Source organism: Propithecus coquereli, unplaced genomic scaffold, assembly GCF_000956105.1.
Source record: "Propithecus coquereli isolate 6110/MARCELLA unplaced genomic scaffold, Pcoq_1.0 Scaffold28, whole genome shotgun sequence".
NCBI classification, from domain to species: Eukaryota; Metazoa; Chordata; class Mammalia; order Primates; family Indriidae; genus Propithecus; species Propithecus coquereli.
In genome coordinates, this window is record NW_012148396.1 from 14,948,217 (window position 1) to 14,960,932 (window position 12,716).

Sequence of the window (12,716 nt, forward strand, 5' to 3'; positions counted from 1 at the left end):
TTCTTGAGGTCCTTGCAAGGAGTTTGGGCTTGCTTTGCTAATTGTGTTAGGAAACATTTGAGGGTTTTAAGCAGAGGACTATGCCACCTACCATGTAGTAAGCTGTGTATTTTATTAAAGAGAGGACAACAGAGAGGAATAGGGAGATGGGATTAGCCATGAGGGACAGTCATCCTCATGGCCTTGGTTTATTTGTTTGTCTAACAACAAATATTGGGCTAATACCTTTTTGTTGTATTATATGCTCAAATCAAAGGTGTGTTATATTGATATGATGTTTTTCTCCAGATCTGAGTTCTAATTGATCTTATGGATAAAGTCGACCTAATCTCTTAGGAGACTCCTGGGTGTTACAAGTCACATCCAAATTTATTGCCCTATTTAGTCATTCTTAAGAAGCAATGATTCCGCACTGAATGAAGCACTCGCATAAGCACTGCGCTAAGAGCTGGGTTTGGAGCTATAATCCAGCCAGTGACCACCCCTCCTTCCGAGGAAACCACTTTTGAAAATCTCTAAGGGTCAGTAGTATCCCAACAAAAGATATTTCTAAGGTTGGCAAACCATGGCCAGGAAGAGCTGAGGAAACCATCCAAAAATGCCGAGGAGAATGCTACTGTTCTCTGCAAGTCCTTCATATAATCAACCATTGATGAGCTAAATTCACCCTCAGTCTTTGAGCTTTTCAGTAGCTCTTGAGAGGAGTTTGCCTTTGCAGACTCTTCACACTTGCATTCTCATTTTCTTTTACAACTATCTTATTCATTGCACTTAGGGTATATTTTCAATTCATCTCTATGTGATTTCTGGGCCAGCTCTAAAGTTATACTTTGCAAACAGAACTTTGGCTAGAGGGCCCAGTCTCCATAGCTTCACTACTTTTCAGTACCAGCCTGGTACAAATCAAATAATAGAGGAAACACAAGAATATTTGAAAGTTAGTTCTTTGATGGCACTTCTCATAGACAAACACATTAAGCAAATCTACTTCAAATATGGCAAAGCCATTACTTCCATTTTATTAATGACAATTTATTTAGCCATGCATTTATACGAAATGATGATGTTTCATACCCGCCATCTCTCTCCTTCTCTTTCCTGACAGATGGCTACACCACAGATGACATTGAATTTTACTGGCGTGGCGGGGACAAGGCTGTCACTGGAGTGGAAAGGATTGAGCTCCCTCAGTTCTCCATTGTGGAGCATCGTCTGGTCTCAAGGAATGTCGTCTTTGCCACAGGTGAGTCCTGCATCCACTTGGAGTCCTTCAGGGACACTGGCTGTGCTGGCATGATTGGCGTGACTCACAGCAGTGGGTCATCCAAGGAAGTACCATCATCATGTGTACCCCTTTTCTCCATAACTGTAGAGGATTGATAAACTTGGATGGGGAGGAAGGATCACCTGAGAAGGAGATGCTCTCTGGGACTGGTTATTGAAAAGTCAAAAGACAGAGGGTGAATTTAACCAATCAATGTTTCATAACATAGGAGACGCTCATCCTTGTGCACACAAGAGTTATGGATGGCCTTGGAGGCAGGAAGGAAGGGGAAAGAGGAAGACCAGAGGAGGTGGCACTGTTCTCCTCCCAAAAGTAAGCCACCTTCTCCCCACTCTGGGCTAGCAGCCAGCCCTGGCAGTCCAGGAACTTAGGCCACCTGCAGTTAGCCTTGCCTCATTAGACACGATCATGTTCTCCTGATAATATCTAGTGAATATTTCCCTGGCCAGGGTTTCATTGTCATCTCTGTGTCAAGTATCTGAAGACTGAGATGGTATCTTCTGTTCTTCAGTCTCTTCTTGCTGAGGTTTTACTAAATTACAACTATGTGTATTTTACCACATGCAGTGCTGTCTCAGGAGCTTTGTACTTACTGAATGCTTTGCGTTGTAATTGAGAAAATAAATGAAAGTGCTTCATAAACTATGAGGCGTTACAAACACTGCAAACTCTGGGTTGAAAATGCTAAGTGAAGGCAGAGCTATCCATATAACTTGGACAACAAGCAGTGGGTAGAAATTAGCCCCGGTCCTGTGACAACCACCAAGAAGCCAGGGGATGGGTTGAACTCTCCCTACCCACAGCCACCGGCCTCCCATTCTCGTGGCCAGTGCCAGCTCATTCCTTAGCTTCATCTAGATGCTACTTCCTCTGGGGAACCTTTTGACCTGCTCAGCCCATGACCTACCCCCAGACTGGGCAAGGTGGCTGCTGTGCATGTCCAGTGCTGTACTGACCACCTCCTAGCTCTGTTCACAGCTCACGGTGCCTGTGCCTTCAAGGACATATCCTCCCACCCCTGTCTTGAGTACTGCTGGACATGGGTTGTGTGGCAGTGTCTTGAGTAAGTGAACAATGAGTCAAGGTCGTCACCAACATGCCTCCTTCCTGCCCCCGCCTCTGAGAGCCATGCACATGAAAAGTAGATAGAAAGACTGAGTGTTTAAGATGCCAGTCAGGCCCATTTTCATACAGTGCTGCTTTATCCTCTGTCTCAACGTGTCCTGCAAATGTCCATGCAGTCCCCTGTAGAGAACATGCTAAGGTGCTCACCTTGGGTGGGTAGTGAGAGCCAGCAGGGACATGAGGGTATCACTAAGGAATAGTGTACACACCGAGAAAACTGCCCTGTGATGCATTGAGTAAAATGATATTGAACTTCTAAAGCTGGGATTTAGACTGTTTGATGCTCCACGTGGTATGAGCAAGAGGTCTGCTCAGAACACAGGAGTAGTATTCTCCCAGTGGAATAATCCTGCCCACGCCTGCCTTTGCCTAGAAAATTGCAGTGGTGGTCGTTATGGTGCTGCCACAAAGATTTCTTATTGCATTTTCATGCAGCCTCATCAGAAAGTCTGATGAGGTGTTTGCAGAGGGTGCACCTGCTTCCACGGGATACTGCAGCCACTTAGAATGGCCTTCCTGAATCTGCTAACTCAATACCACTCAGAACCACTCTTAACCCAGGGGCAATCTCTGTCTTCCTTTTAAGCATGTTTATGGTAGAACATATCCTAAACACATCTGGAGAAAATATACACTGCAGGTATGGGGCAGAATACTTAAACTGTTCACAGACTCACGGGGTCATCAGAGTGCAAAATCATGTCTTCTTTTCAGCATGTTCTGCATTCCTGCATTTGCTGGCTAGAGTGCAAGGGCTCCATAACAGACAGTTAGAAAACCTTCCAACCTTCAAAGAGCTTGCACTCAAAACTTATTCTAATTCACCTATGCATGAAGGAATGGAATAAGCCACATCATTTAAAACATATTTTAATATCAAATATTATACTAATTTATTTTCATTTCTACACTTTTTATGAATTAATAAGATCAGTAAACAGGATTGAAAGACTTTCTAGCCTGAGAGAGAATTCTCCAAAAAGGGATTAGAAAAGAACAAACATTTTGGAAGTTTATTGGGACCAGGCTACAATGTCACCAGGTGATAGGAATTTTTCTGCTCCATTATCATCTTACGGGACCACTGTCGTATCTGTGTTCCATCATTGACTGAAACATCATTATGCAGCATGTGACTGCAATCTGTTTTTCTTCCTTCTAGATGACTTTATGATTTTCTCCTTGTCTTTGGCTTTCATTGGCATTAGTATGATGTACCAAGTTGTACATTATAATCATGATGTAGTTTTCTCTGTGATTAGTCTCTTGGAGTTTGTGGATCTTCTTGAATCTTTGGTTTGAAGTCTCTCGCTCCTTTTCTAGAATTCCAATTACACACATCTCAAATCTTTTCTTTATATCTTCTCTATATCTCTCGCTTATTTCTGTATATTGCATTTTATTTTCTCCCCATGCTTCACTCTGAAAATTATCTTTTGACTTATCTTTCAGAGAGGATGCCTGCTTGCCTGTGGTCGACAATCGGTGGCATTAGCAATCTAGGATAAACTTCATTCACTTTCTGGGGTATGGGTAATTCTGAGTTCAGATTCAGTCTTTGAGCATAGGTGAGACCTTCTGGTGTATTTTTACATTTTGAGCAAAACTCTTTGTATGAGCATAACCAACCCAAAATGTAAGAGGTTTACTATATCTTCCCTTCTTGAGTCCCTGGCTCTAGTTTTTGCTCCCTTAGTGCCCTGAGTCTGTCAGATGTTCTAATTAGCTTCTTGTCTTTCTCTTCTAAAAAGTGCTGCTACCTGAAACATGGGCCCCTCTCTGTTTCCTTTTTCTCTCAGATCTTGATACAGGTTTTAACTGGCTTGTTCTCTCTCCAGTGCCTTCAAGAAGATGTATTTCAATTTTTTCAATTTTTATTCCCAGCCGTTTCCAGTGTATGCGTTACCCATTCCACAATACCTAACATGGTTTATTTTCCACCCCTCTGTTTTTTTTAGAAAAGTTTATAATTGTTTCAATATCTAATTCTTATTTAGTTCAGGCTAGTAATACATGAGAGTAAGAAAGAAGAAAATTTAGGAAACATGTTTTACAATCATATCTCAGAAAACATAAATCATTTAATTCTGTATATTTCTGATAACATTGTAGAGAGGAAACATTTATGCAGAATAGTGTGCTATTGAGGAAAGTACTTTAAAGCTCAGAGTCAGGATATTTGCATCTTTGGTTGTAGCAGTAACAAGTTGTGAAAATGTGAGCAAAAGCACTTGCGTGGTAAACAGATAAAAGGATCAAGTTTAAAGAAATTCTGAATTAAATCTATTTGTACAAATACATTCAGCTAAAAATCAAGGAGCCCCTGAAATGGTGCTCTGGACACACAGGTCACCAGATTGGGACTTCAGTTTTTATATTTGTTTTGAATATATGTCCTGCTGACCAGCAAAGTTTGGGATGTACAGTTTTTGCCAAATCTGAAATTTACCCCCAATTTCTTAGTTGTCTCTGAGCTGAAAGATTGAGAATTTTTCAAGATCCATAGAGAACAGATTATTTAATATGTGTCTTTAATTACATGGTATTTTTATTTCTCTCCTTTTGTTCTGTGGTACATTTGGACAGTGATATATTCTTACTTTATTTCAAAATACTTTGGCCAAGATTAGAAGAAAGAAAAAGAGAAGGATCCAAAATGAATGATGATGAAACATTTCAATTAAGATATGTGAATTTTCTATTCTTCAAAAATCAGTTTTCAAAATCAATGTTTTGCCTCTTCATTAATGATCATGACAAATTATGAATTTTTTAAAAGTCTACCTGCCCCTTTCTTCATACATGCACTCAAGTTTCTTTTTAAGTCTATTTGTGAACTCCAAGCTTTAGTTTTTACTAAACTAAAACCTCTTGATCAAATTATTGCCCATTAGGTCATCCATTAGCAGTATAAAGAAGATACATGAAATATTAAAAGAAGGAATTACCATCTGTCTTGTATTTATAATTTAATTTAACCTCAAATTCCCATTCTTTTTTGGTACCCATTGACTTTTGTTAGAAAGGCCCTTAGAGATACTTCACCTGTGCTTCCTGGCCAGGTACTACCCCTAATCCCTCAGTCCCCAGTGGCAGGATCAGAGCATGCTCACTCCCAGTGCCAAAGAAGAGCTTAACTGTCTTATCTTATTGCTGTGACATCACTTTTTTTTAAGCCCTCCTGGCATATGACACATGTCTCACTACAGAAACCAGATTTCTTCCAAAATTCATTGTTATACATCTCCTTTGAAAAAAAGAATTCTTGTCTATCTTCGTCTTTTGGAATTTCCTTCAAGACATCTAGCAAAATTTTTAAAATGTGCTCAATGATAAAAACTCTTTGATTATAGAATCATGAGAAGAGAATGCACCAAACAGGGAGAAAAAGAAAAGAAAAAAGGAACTTGCATATATTGAGTGTGCATTTTGGGTCAGACAGTATATTTTGATATGAATGAAGCCATTTAATTCCAGTAAAATACACATAGTAGGTATTTTTTCCTTTAACAGATTTATTGAGATATAATTCACATAGCATATAATTCACCCATTTAAAGCATACATTCAGTGGTGTTTAATATATTTGCAGAGTTATGCAATAATGATCAAAATCAATTTTAGAATATTTTTATCACCCCCAAAAGAAACCCTGTACCCATTAGCAGTCATTTCCCATTTCCCCCAGCCTGTGTTTCCCAACCTTAGGCAACTATATCAATCTACTTTCTGTTTCTATGAATTTTCCTATTCTGTACCTTTCATCATTTCATATAATGGAATCATATAAAGTCCTTTGTGCCTGACTCCTTTCACTTAGCATGATGTTTTCACGGTTCATCTATGTTGTGGCATGTATTAGTACTTCATTCCTTTGTATTGCCAAATAATATTCCATTATATAAATATTCCACATTTCGTTTATCCATCAGCTGATCAACAAATGTTTTCACTTTTGGGCTATTAGGAATAAGGAAGGCTGTTATGACCATTCAAGTATAAGTTGTAGTATGGCATATATTCTCATTTCTCTTAGGAAATGAACTCACATACTTAGGAGTGGAATTGTTGAGTCATGTGATAACTCTATGTTTAACCTTTTGAGGAATGGTCTAACTGTTTTCTAAAGTGGTAGTATAATTTTACATTCCTACCAGCAGTATATGAAGGTTCCAATTTCTCTGTATCCTCACCAATATGTCTTACTGTCTGTCTTTTTGATTGTAGCTTTTCTAGTGGATATGGAGTGGTATCTCATTGTGGTTTTGATTTGCATTTTTCTAATGACTAATGATGTTGAGCATCTTTTCATGTGCTTTTTGGCCATTTGTCTGTCTTTGGAAAAATATCCGTTCAAAGCCTATTCCCATTTTTAAATTTGGTTATTTGTCTTTTTTGTAAACATTCTTTATGTATTTTGTATACAAGTTCCTTATCAGATATGTGATTTGCAAATATTTTTTTTCCATTCTGTGGGTTTTCTTTTCACTTTCTTGACAGTATCCTTTGATTTATTTAATTTATCTAATTTTTTTCTTTTGTCACTTATGATATTCTTGCCATAATTTTACACACAAGGAAACAGAGGGTCTGGGAGAATAGTCAGCTTCCCAAAAAGGAATATCCCAAATAAGCTGTGAGGCTGGATTGTTCAAATGTCCCCATTCTTTGCAGCCATGACATGTGGTCCAATACTTTGGTTTTACTGGAGGATCAGAAAAGACTGACTGCCTGGTTGAGACAATCTTTGAAACAGATGATTTTTTATTTCTGTTTGTTTGTTTGCTTGCTTGCTTGTTTTTAGCTCCAAGGCTGTATTTTCTCTCTCTCTTTTTTATTTCATATATTTCCTTTCCTTTGTAGGTTTTTTTCAACATATAATAAGGTAACTAGTAATGGAAGTGAGAATTAGTACCACTCTTTCGGGCCATATTATAAAGTGGAAGGTAGGTTACCAGTGAATACAAGAGCATCGTAAAGGATGCCAGAGCAGCACGAAGTGAGCGCTTATAAAGCCTCTTAGGCCATGGTGGGAGAGCCCCACAGTGGCTGCCTGGGTGGGGAAGAGATGCATGCATAGGTGAGCTCTGCTGCAGTTGCTAAAATACCAGCTTGTTACTTTACAGGTACATTTGAGCATCTCTTATCACTCTGCAAAGCTGGCATGATCCTCTGTGTCCACTTTTTAATGAGTTCTTCAAAAACATTAATACTTAGAGAGTGATATAAATTTAGGCTGGATTAGAGATCCAGAGCTTGGTTTTTGGCATAACTTTGAATGCATGTGGGGAGAAAGTGTTGGGATCAGCATTTACACCAGCTAGTTTTGCCAAGGAAGCCCTGAATTGGAATGGTGCACTTGTGTTCAGGGACCATGCCTCAGTTTCTTGGCGCAGCATCTGCTTGGGGATCTGACCACATCTGCATTGACACACAGGCATTAGGGCTTCAGTGCCTTTCTGCCGTAATTTTAAAGCTTCCATTGCTGTTTTGAAGGGAATGTCTTGGTGCAGCTGACTCACTAATTCTCGGCTTTGAGTTGTTAGCCACTAGCTCTGATCACTCAGAAGTTTTCTCCATAGATACAGCATATATCATGGCATTCCATCCTGCCCATGTAAGGACTTTGTTATGTGCTTGTTAGGATGCACATCAGATGGCAAAAGCTTTTGCCTAGCAAAATAGATCTACTGTCTCTGGTAATTCTTGTGCTTACTAACATTCTGAGGTCTCTGTCTCTTGGCATCCTGAAAGGCTTTTCTTCATTTGGCTTCGCTGGGTTCTTGACTGTGAAAGTTCTGCTTCTTCCCTGCCTGAAGGAATCCTATTCAACCAGGAGTGTCTCAGCTCAGATACCATGAAACTTTTCCCAGAGCACTGAATCACATGCCCTGGAATATTTTTTGTATCTCCAGTACAGTGCATTCCTCAGTTTTACCCAGGCCAAGTTCTGAGTTAGTCTCTCTCTGACATGAATTGGGAGCTAGTTGAGAGCTTAGATGGGCTTTTATTCATCTTTGTTGATTTCCCCACTCACCATTCCCACCTCTGAGACTAAAATGGGGCATATGCTGAATGCCTAAAAATCTTGGTGATTTGAGGAGCCATTTCACTTTTAACAAATAGAATGTATTTTCTAAACAAGTATGTAAGCAAATGGTATATTCTCTTAATTCCAAATTCTGTGTCAATGAGTATTTTGGAAAATTTCCAGAGGTTAATATACTTTTGAAATCAGATTAGCATTCTCTTCCTCGAGGTCTCCAATGATCTTCCAAGTGTTTGACTATGTAGTCAAGTCATTGTCCTCCCCCATGTTGCCGGGCAGGTATTCCACAGAAAGTTTCATCATACTTCATAGCATGGGTGTCAATATTGGTTTCTATTAGGAATGGTTTCCCTGAAGGTATACTTTGGAAAATGTTAATAAAGTTGACTTGGGAAACAGAAAGTTGGGGAATAGGGTAAATTGCATTATCATTCAAAATTATTTGCTGCTCTTTTCTGGGAGAGGATTAAACATTCCCATTTGGATGACATAGGGCATAAGACTTGCTCTGGCCAATGAAATGATGTAGGAAGTATATCTGGTGCTTCTACCACAACGTCCAGCAGTATTGCAGATAGAGGGAGCTAAGTAGAAATGTAGCCAAGAAAGAAAGAAAAAATCTTTGTTATAAACTACTACTGAGATTGAAGGTCTATTTGTTATTGCAGCATAAGCCATCCTATTCTGACTAATACAGAGACTATTCCAAGTTAGTGGACATAATGAAATTCATCTGAAGCAAAGAGAAGCAAATGATAAGTGATGAGAAAGGCCTGAGATTGCCATGAAATCACAAACTAAGAGCCAATATTGAAGTTAACTCAATAAAGATATTGAAATTGCCATGGGATTTTAAGCTAAGATTCAATAAAGACATTGACCGTTTTGTGTGTGAACCTCAACTAAAGAGTCACATAAACAAAGTAAATATTCCTATTCTCATTCATTCAGCATACAGATGTATGTATTCACAACCTGTGATGGTTTTAACATTTTCCTAGGCATTTACCTAGGCATCGTATATTAAAAATACAGTACTTCACAAACTCTGCCTTGGGGAGTGTACAACTTACTAAAGAAGATCTTACCTTGGTAAATATCAATAATTACATTTTTAGTCAGAAACAAAATAATCTAAGAAGATAATCACTTACATTTAGGAGAAAGAAGAAAGGATTCATGAAAAATGGGGATTGATTTGACCAAGACCTTGAAGTACAGATAAGGAAAGACATGTCTTAAGAACCGTGGGTGTGAACCAGCAATGGCAGGGAATATGGACAATTATTTTCAGGCAGTGAAAATGTCTTTGACTAGAAAATGCTATGCTTAATGCAGAGATATGGTGGAAAATCAAACTGAATTTAAGTTGGGAAAACATGGAGAAACTAAACTTCCTGGATGAATATTTTAATGTTTGTGGGAAACAACAAGCCACAGAAGATTTTGAGTATGGCAGGACAGTGTGTGTCGATGCTGTGCTTCCAGAATGTGAGGACAGCGCGGAGGGCCTGCTGCTGGGAGAGGGCAAGGCCCATGAGGAGGGTCTGCCCCACCTGGGTGGCACTGCAGGTCAATGACCCAGATTTACATGGAGTGGAACCTAAAACCACAGGGCTGTATCCAATGTATGTGAAGGGAAGCTTTATTTCATTGATGATGCTGGAAAAATCCGTTCGCTGTTTATAGAATGAAAGTCAGTGTACACTTTTACCTCATGTCAAACACTGAAATAATTACCAACCCTCAAATTAGGTTTGTGGTTGGATCTTTATTGGGAATTAGCAAAAGTTATTTATAAAAGATATTATATAATTTCGTCATGTTTACAAGGTGATATAGGCACTTTTATAAACTGCTGATAGTGGCAGGGTTCATTGGTGTGATTCTTTGCAAAGTAATTTGACAATACATATCAAAAGCCTTAAACGTTGGCCCAGCAGTTCCTCTTTTGGCATATTCATCCTAAGGAAATAAGTCTAAATATAGCAAAAGGGCTCTGCCCAAAGATATTCTTAAGAGTGCTATTTATAGTTTTATAAAAATGGAAAGCACCTAAATCTACAGCATTCAGGAATTTGTATTTATAAATTATAGAGTCCAGGTGTATACATTTGATGAAGAATTAGGAAGAATTAAAAATTGCATTTACAAATAATTTGCAACAGCTATGAGAATTTTTATACTATGATGAATAAAATATGCATTTGATCAGAGCTGTGTGAAAGAACTCACACACACACACACACACACAGACACAGATGAGCGCGCGCACACACACACACACACACACACATACACACAGACTGGAGGAAATTTCCCAGATTGTCAGCCTTAAGTGCTAGATCTGGTAAGTGATTTCTTTTCTTTTTTATGTAATCCTGGCTGAAAATGTGGTTGATGCTGAAGTAGGAGGCCTGGAAAGAAAATCGTTCATCTTCTACACAGTGGTAATAGTCATAGGAGTGAATCAGACTGCTAAAGAAAAGAATTAGGGACAGACAGAGACATGGAACAAGGTCTGGAAGATGCATATATTTGGGGGCAGGAGAATAGGAGCCTGTCAGGCTTGGCTAGAAGGAGATCAAGAAAGGCCAGGTCTCCTTAGGGTGCAGGCTATCTCAGGAAGAGAGAGCCATCCTTCTGTGGGGGTAGCAGGGGAGGAGTCGAGGGAGGTGATTGGAGGAGGCTACTGGGTTTTGACTGTTTGGCCTTCAGCCAGCTTCCTCGGAACCCAGAGGGCAAGGAGCTGAGAGGGTTACATAAAGCGGACTATTGACGTGGACTGGAGGAAATGAAGGCCATACTTGCTCCAACAAAATAAATCAGAAAAAGCAAATATAACGCTAAGTGTGGCGTCATAAATGGGCTGTTTTCTCCCTCTATAGTGGCAGGGTGGTAGGATTCCAAAGTGTGCTAAGTAGAACGTTCACATCCGAGGGTTACCAGAGGGATCCGTGTGCAAGAAAACAGGCGCTTCTTCCAGGCTCTCCTCCACGCCTTTTCCGAGGCCGAGCATCTTAGCCTGCGCCGTTGCTTTCTCCGGGACTGGCCTTGCTCCTCTGCCTCCCCGGTTCTTAGGGTGCCTCTGAGCTATTCCTATTATCTAGGGACAGTACCTCCAGCGCCTGTGTTTAGGGTCATGCTGGATGGGCTGAGAGGATGACTGGTAAAGCATTTTTGCCCAGTAAAGCCTTGAGCCAAATCTCCCCTGTGTACAGTGAAGAAGGGGACAGTCATTAATTTTAAACAAGGTATTTGGCATTATTCTGTATTCTAAGCTAAAAACTTCCCCAAAGTTTTCCCAGGGGTAGTTCTCAGCTGAGCTTTTAGCCTTAGAAGAGTATCCTTATCATTATCTTATAAATAGACTGAAAAACACTCCCCCCAGCTCTTCTTTAAATACCATCAGCTGACAGAAGCAAACTACATAGTTGTGGACTGCCCCTCTGTTCACGGACTTTTCAAATGCGTGCTGTTGACCATGGACGTCCAAGCCAACTGTGTCTGCAGTGCCTTTTCTCCAGCGTAACACCCTTGTCTGTCGCCACAGGTGCCTATCCTCGGCTCTCACTGAGCTTTCGGTTGAAGAGAAACATTGGATACTTCATTCTCCAGACCTACATGCCCTCTATACTCATAACGATTCTCTCGTGGGTGTCCTTCTGGATCAATTATGATGCATCTGCTGCTAGAGTTGCCCTCGGTATGTGCTATTTTTAAGTGATATTTAAAATGTAAAGTAACCGTGTTATTACAGTATTAAGAGAGTTCAAAGGCTGTAGTTCAACTACAATTTTTTGACATCATGACACCGGCATTGCCCACATAGTCACTTTTTGTCTTGAAACACTAATTTCACGCACGATTCTCTTGATGTGTTAATTTAATTATAAGGCTCAAATGTGAATTTTCATGCCCATGAAAGGCAAAATACGCTCGCAGAATATTTGCATAATAAAACTATTTTTGACACTAATTTTAAAGCAAGGATTAACATCTCCTGTTCAAAATTATTCCATGGCCCAGAAAAAAGACTTGATTAATTGTGCATTATTCTTGTTTTTTAAGTCAGAAAAATAGTCAAATAGTACAACATATAATTGGAATTACACAATTTAGTGAGCATTAAAATATGCAATTAGATTCTGAGTAATTCTCGAAAACTCTAATGGTCTTTTCTGACTGTTGGTTATTGATAACTGGATTATTAGCTGATATACAATATATTTTATAGGTTCCAATATTATTTTTAAT

At 39.4% G+C, this 12,716-nt stretch overlaps 1 protein-coding gene across 5 annotated transcripts in view; it reads left to right on the forward strand.

Annotated features, from left to right (window-relative positions):
- GABRB3 (gamma-aminobutyric acid (GABA) A receptor, beta 3) overlaps positions 1-12,716 on the forward strand; it is a 231,646-nt gene that overhangs the window by 200,751 nt on the left and 18,179 nt on the right. For all 5 annotated transcript variants that reach the window (XM_012647973.1, XM_012647975.1, XM_012647972.1 and 2 more), the window contains one exon: positions 12,013-12,165. In XM_012647973.1, coding sequence (XP_012503427.1) covers positions 12,013-12,165 — 153 coding nt within the window. The remainder of the gene's footprint in view (positions 1-12,012; positions 12,166-12,716) is intronic.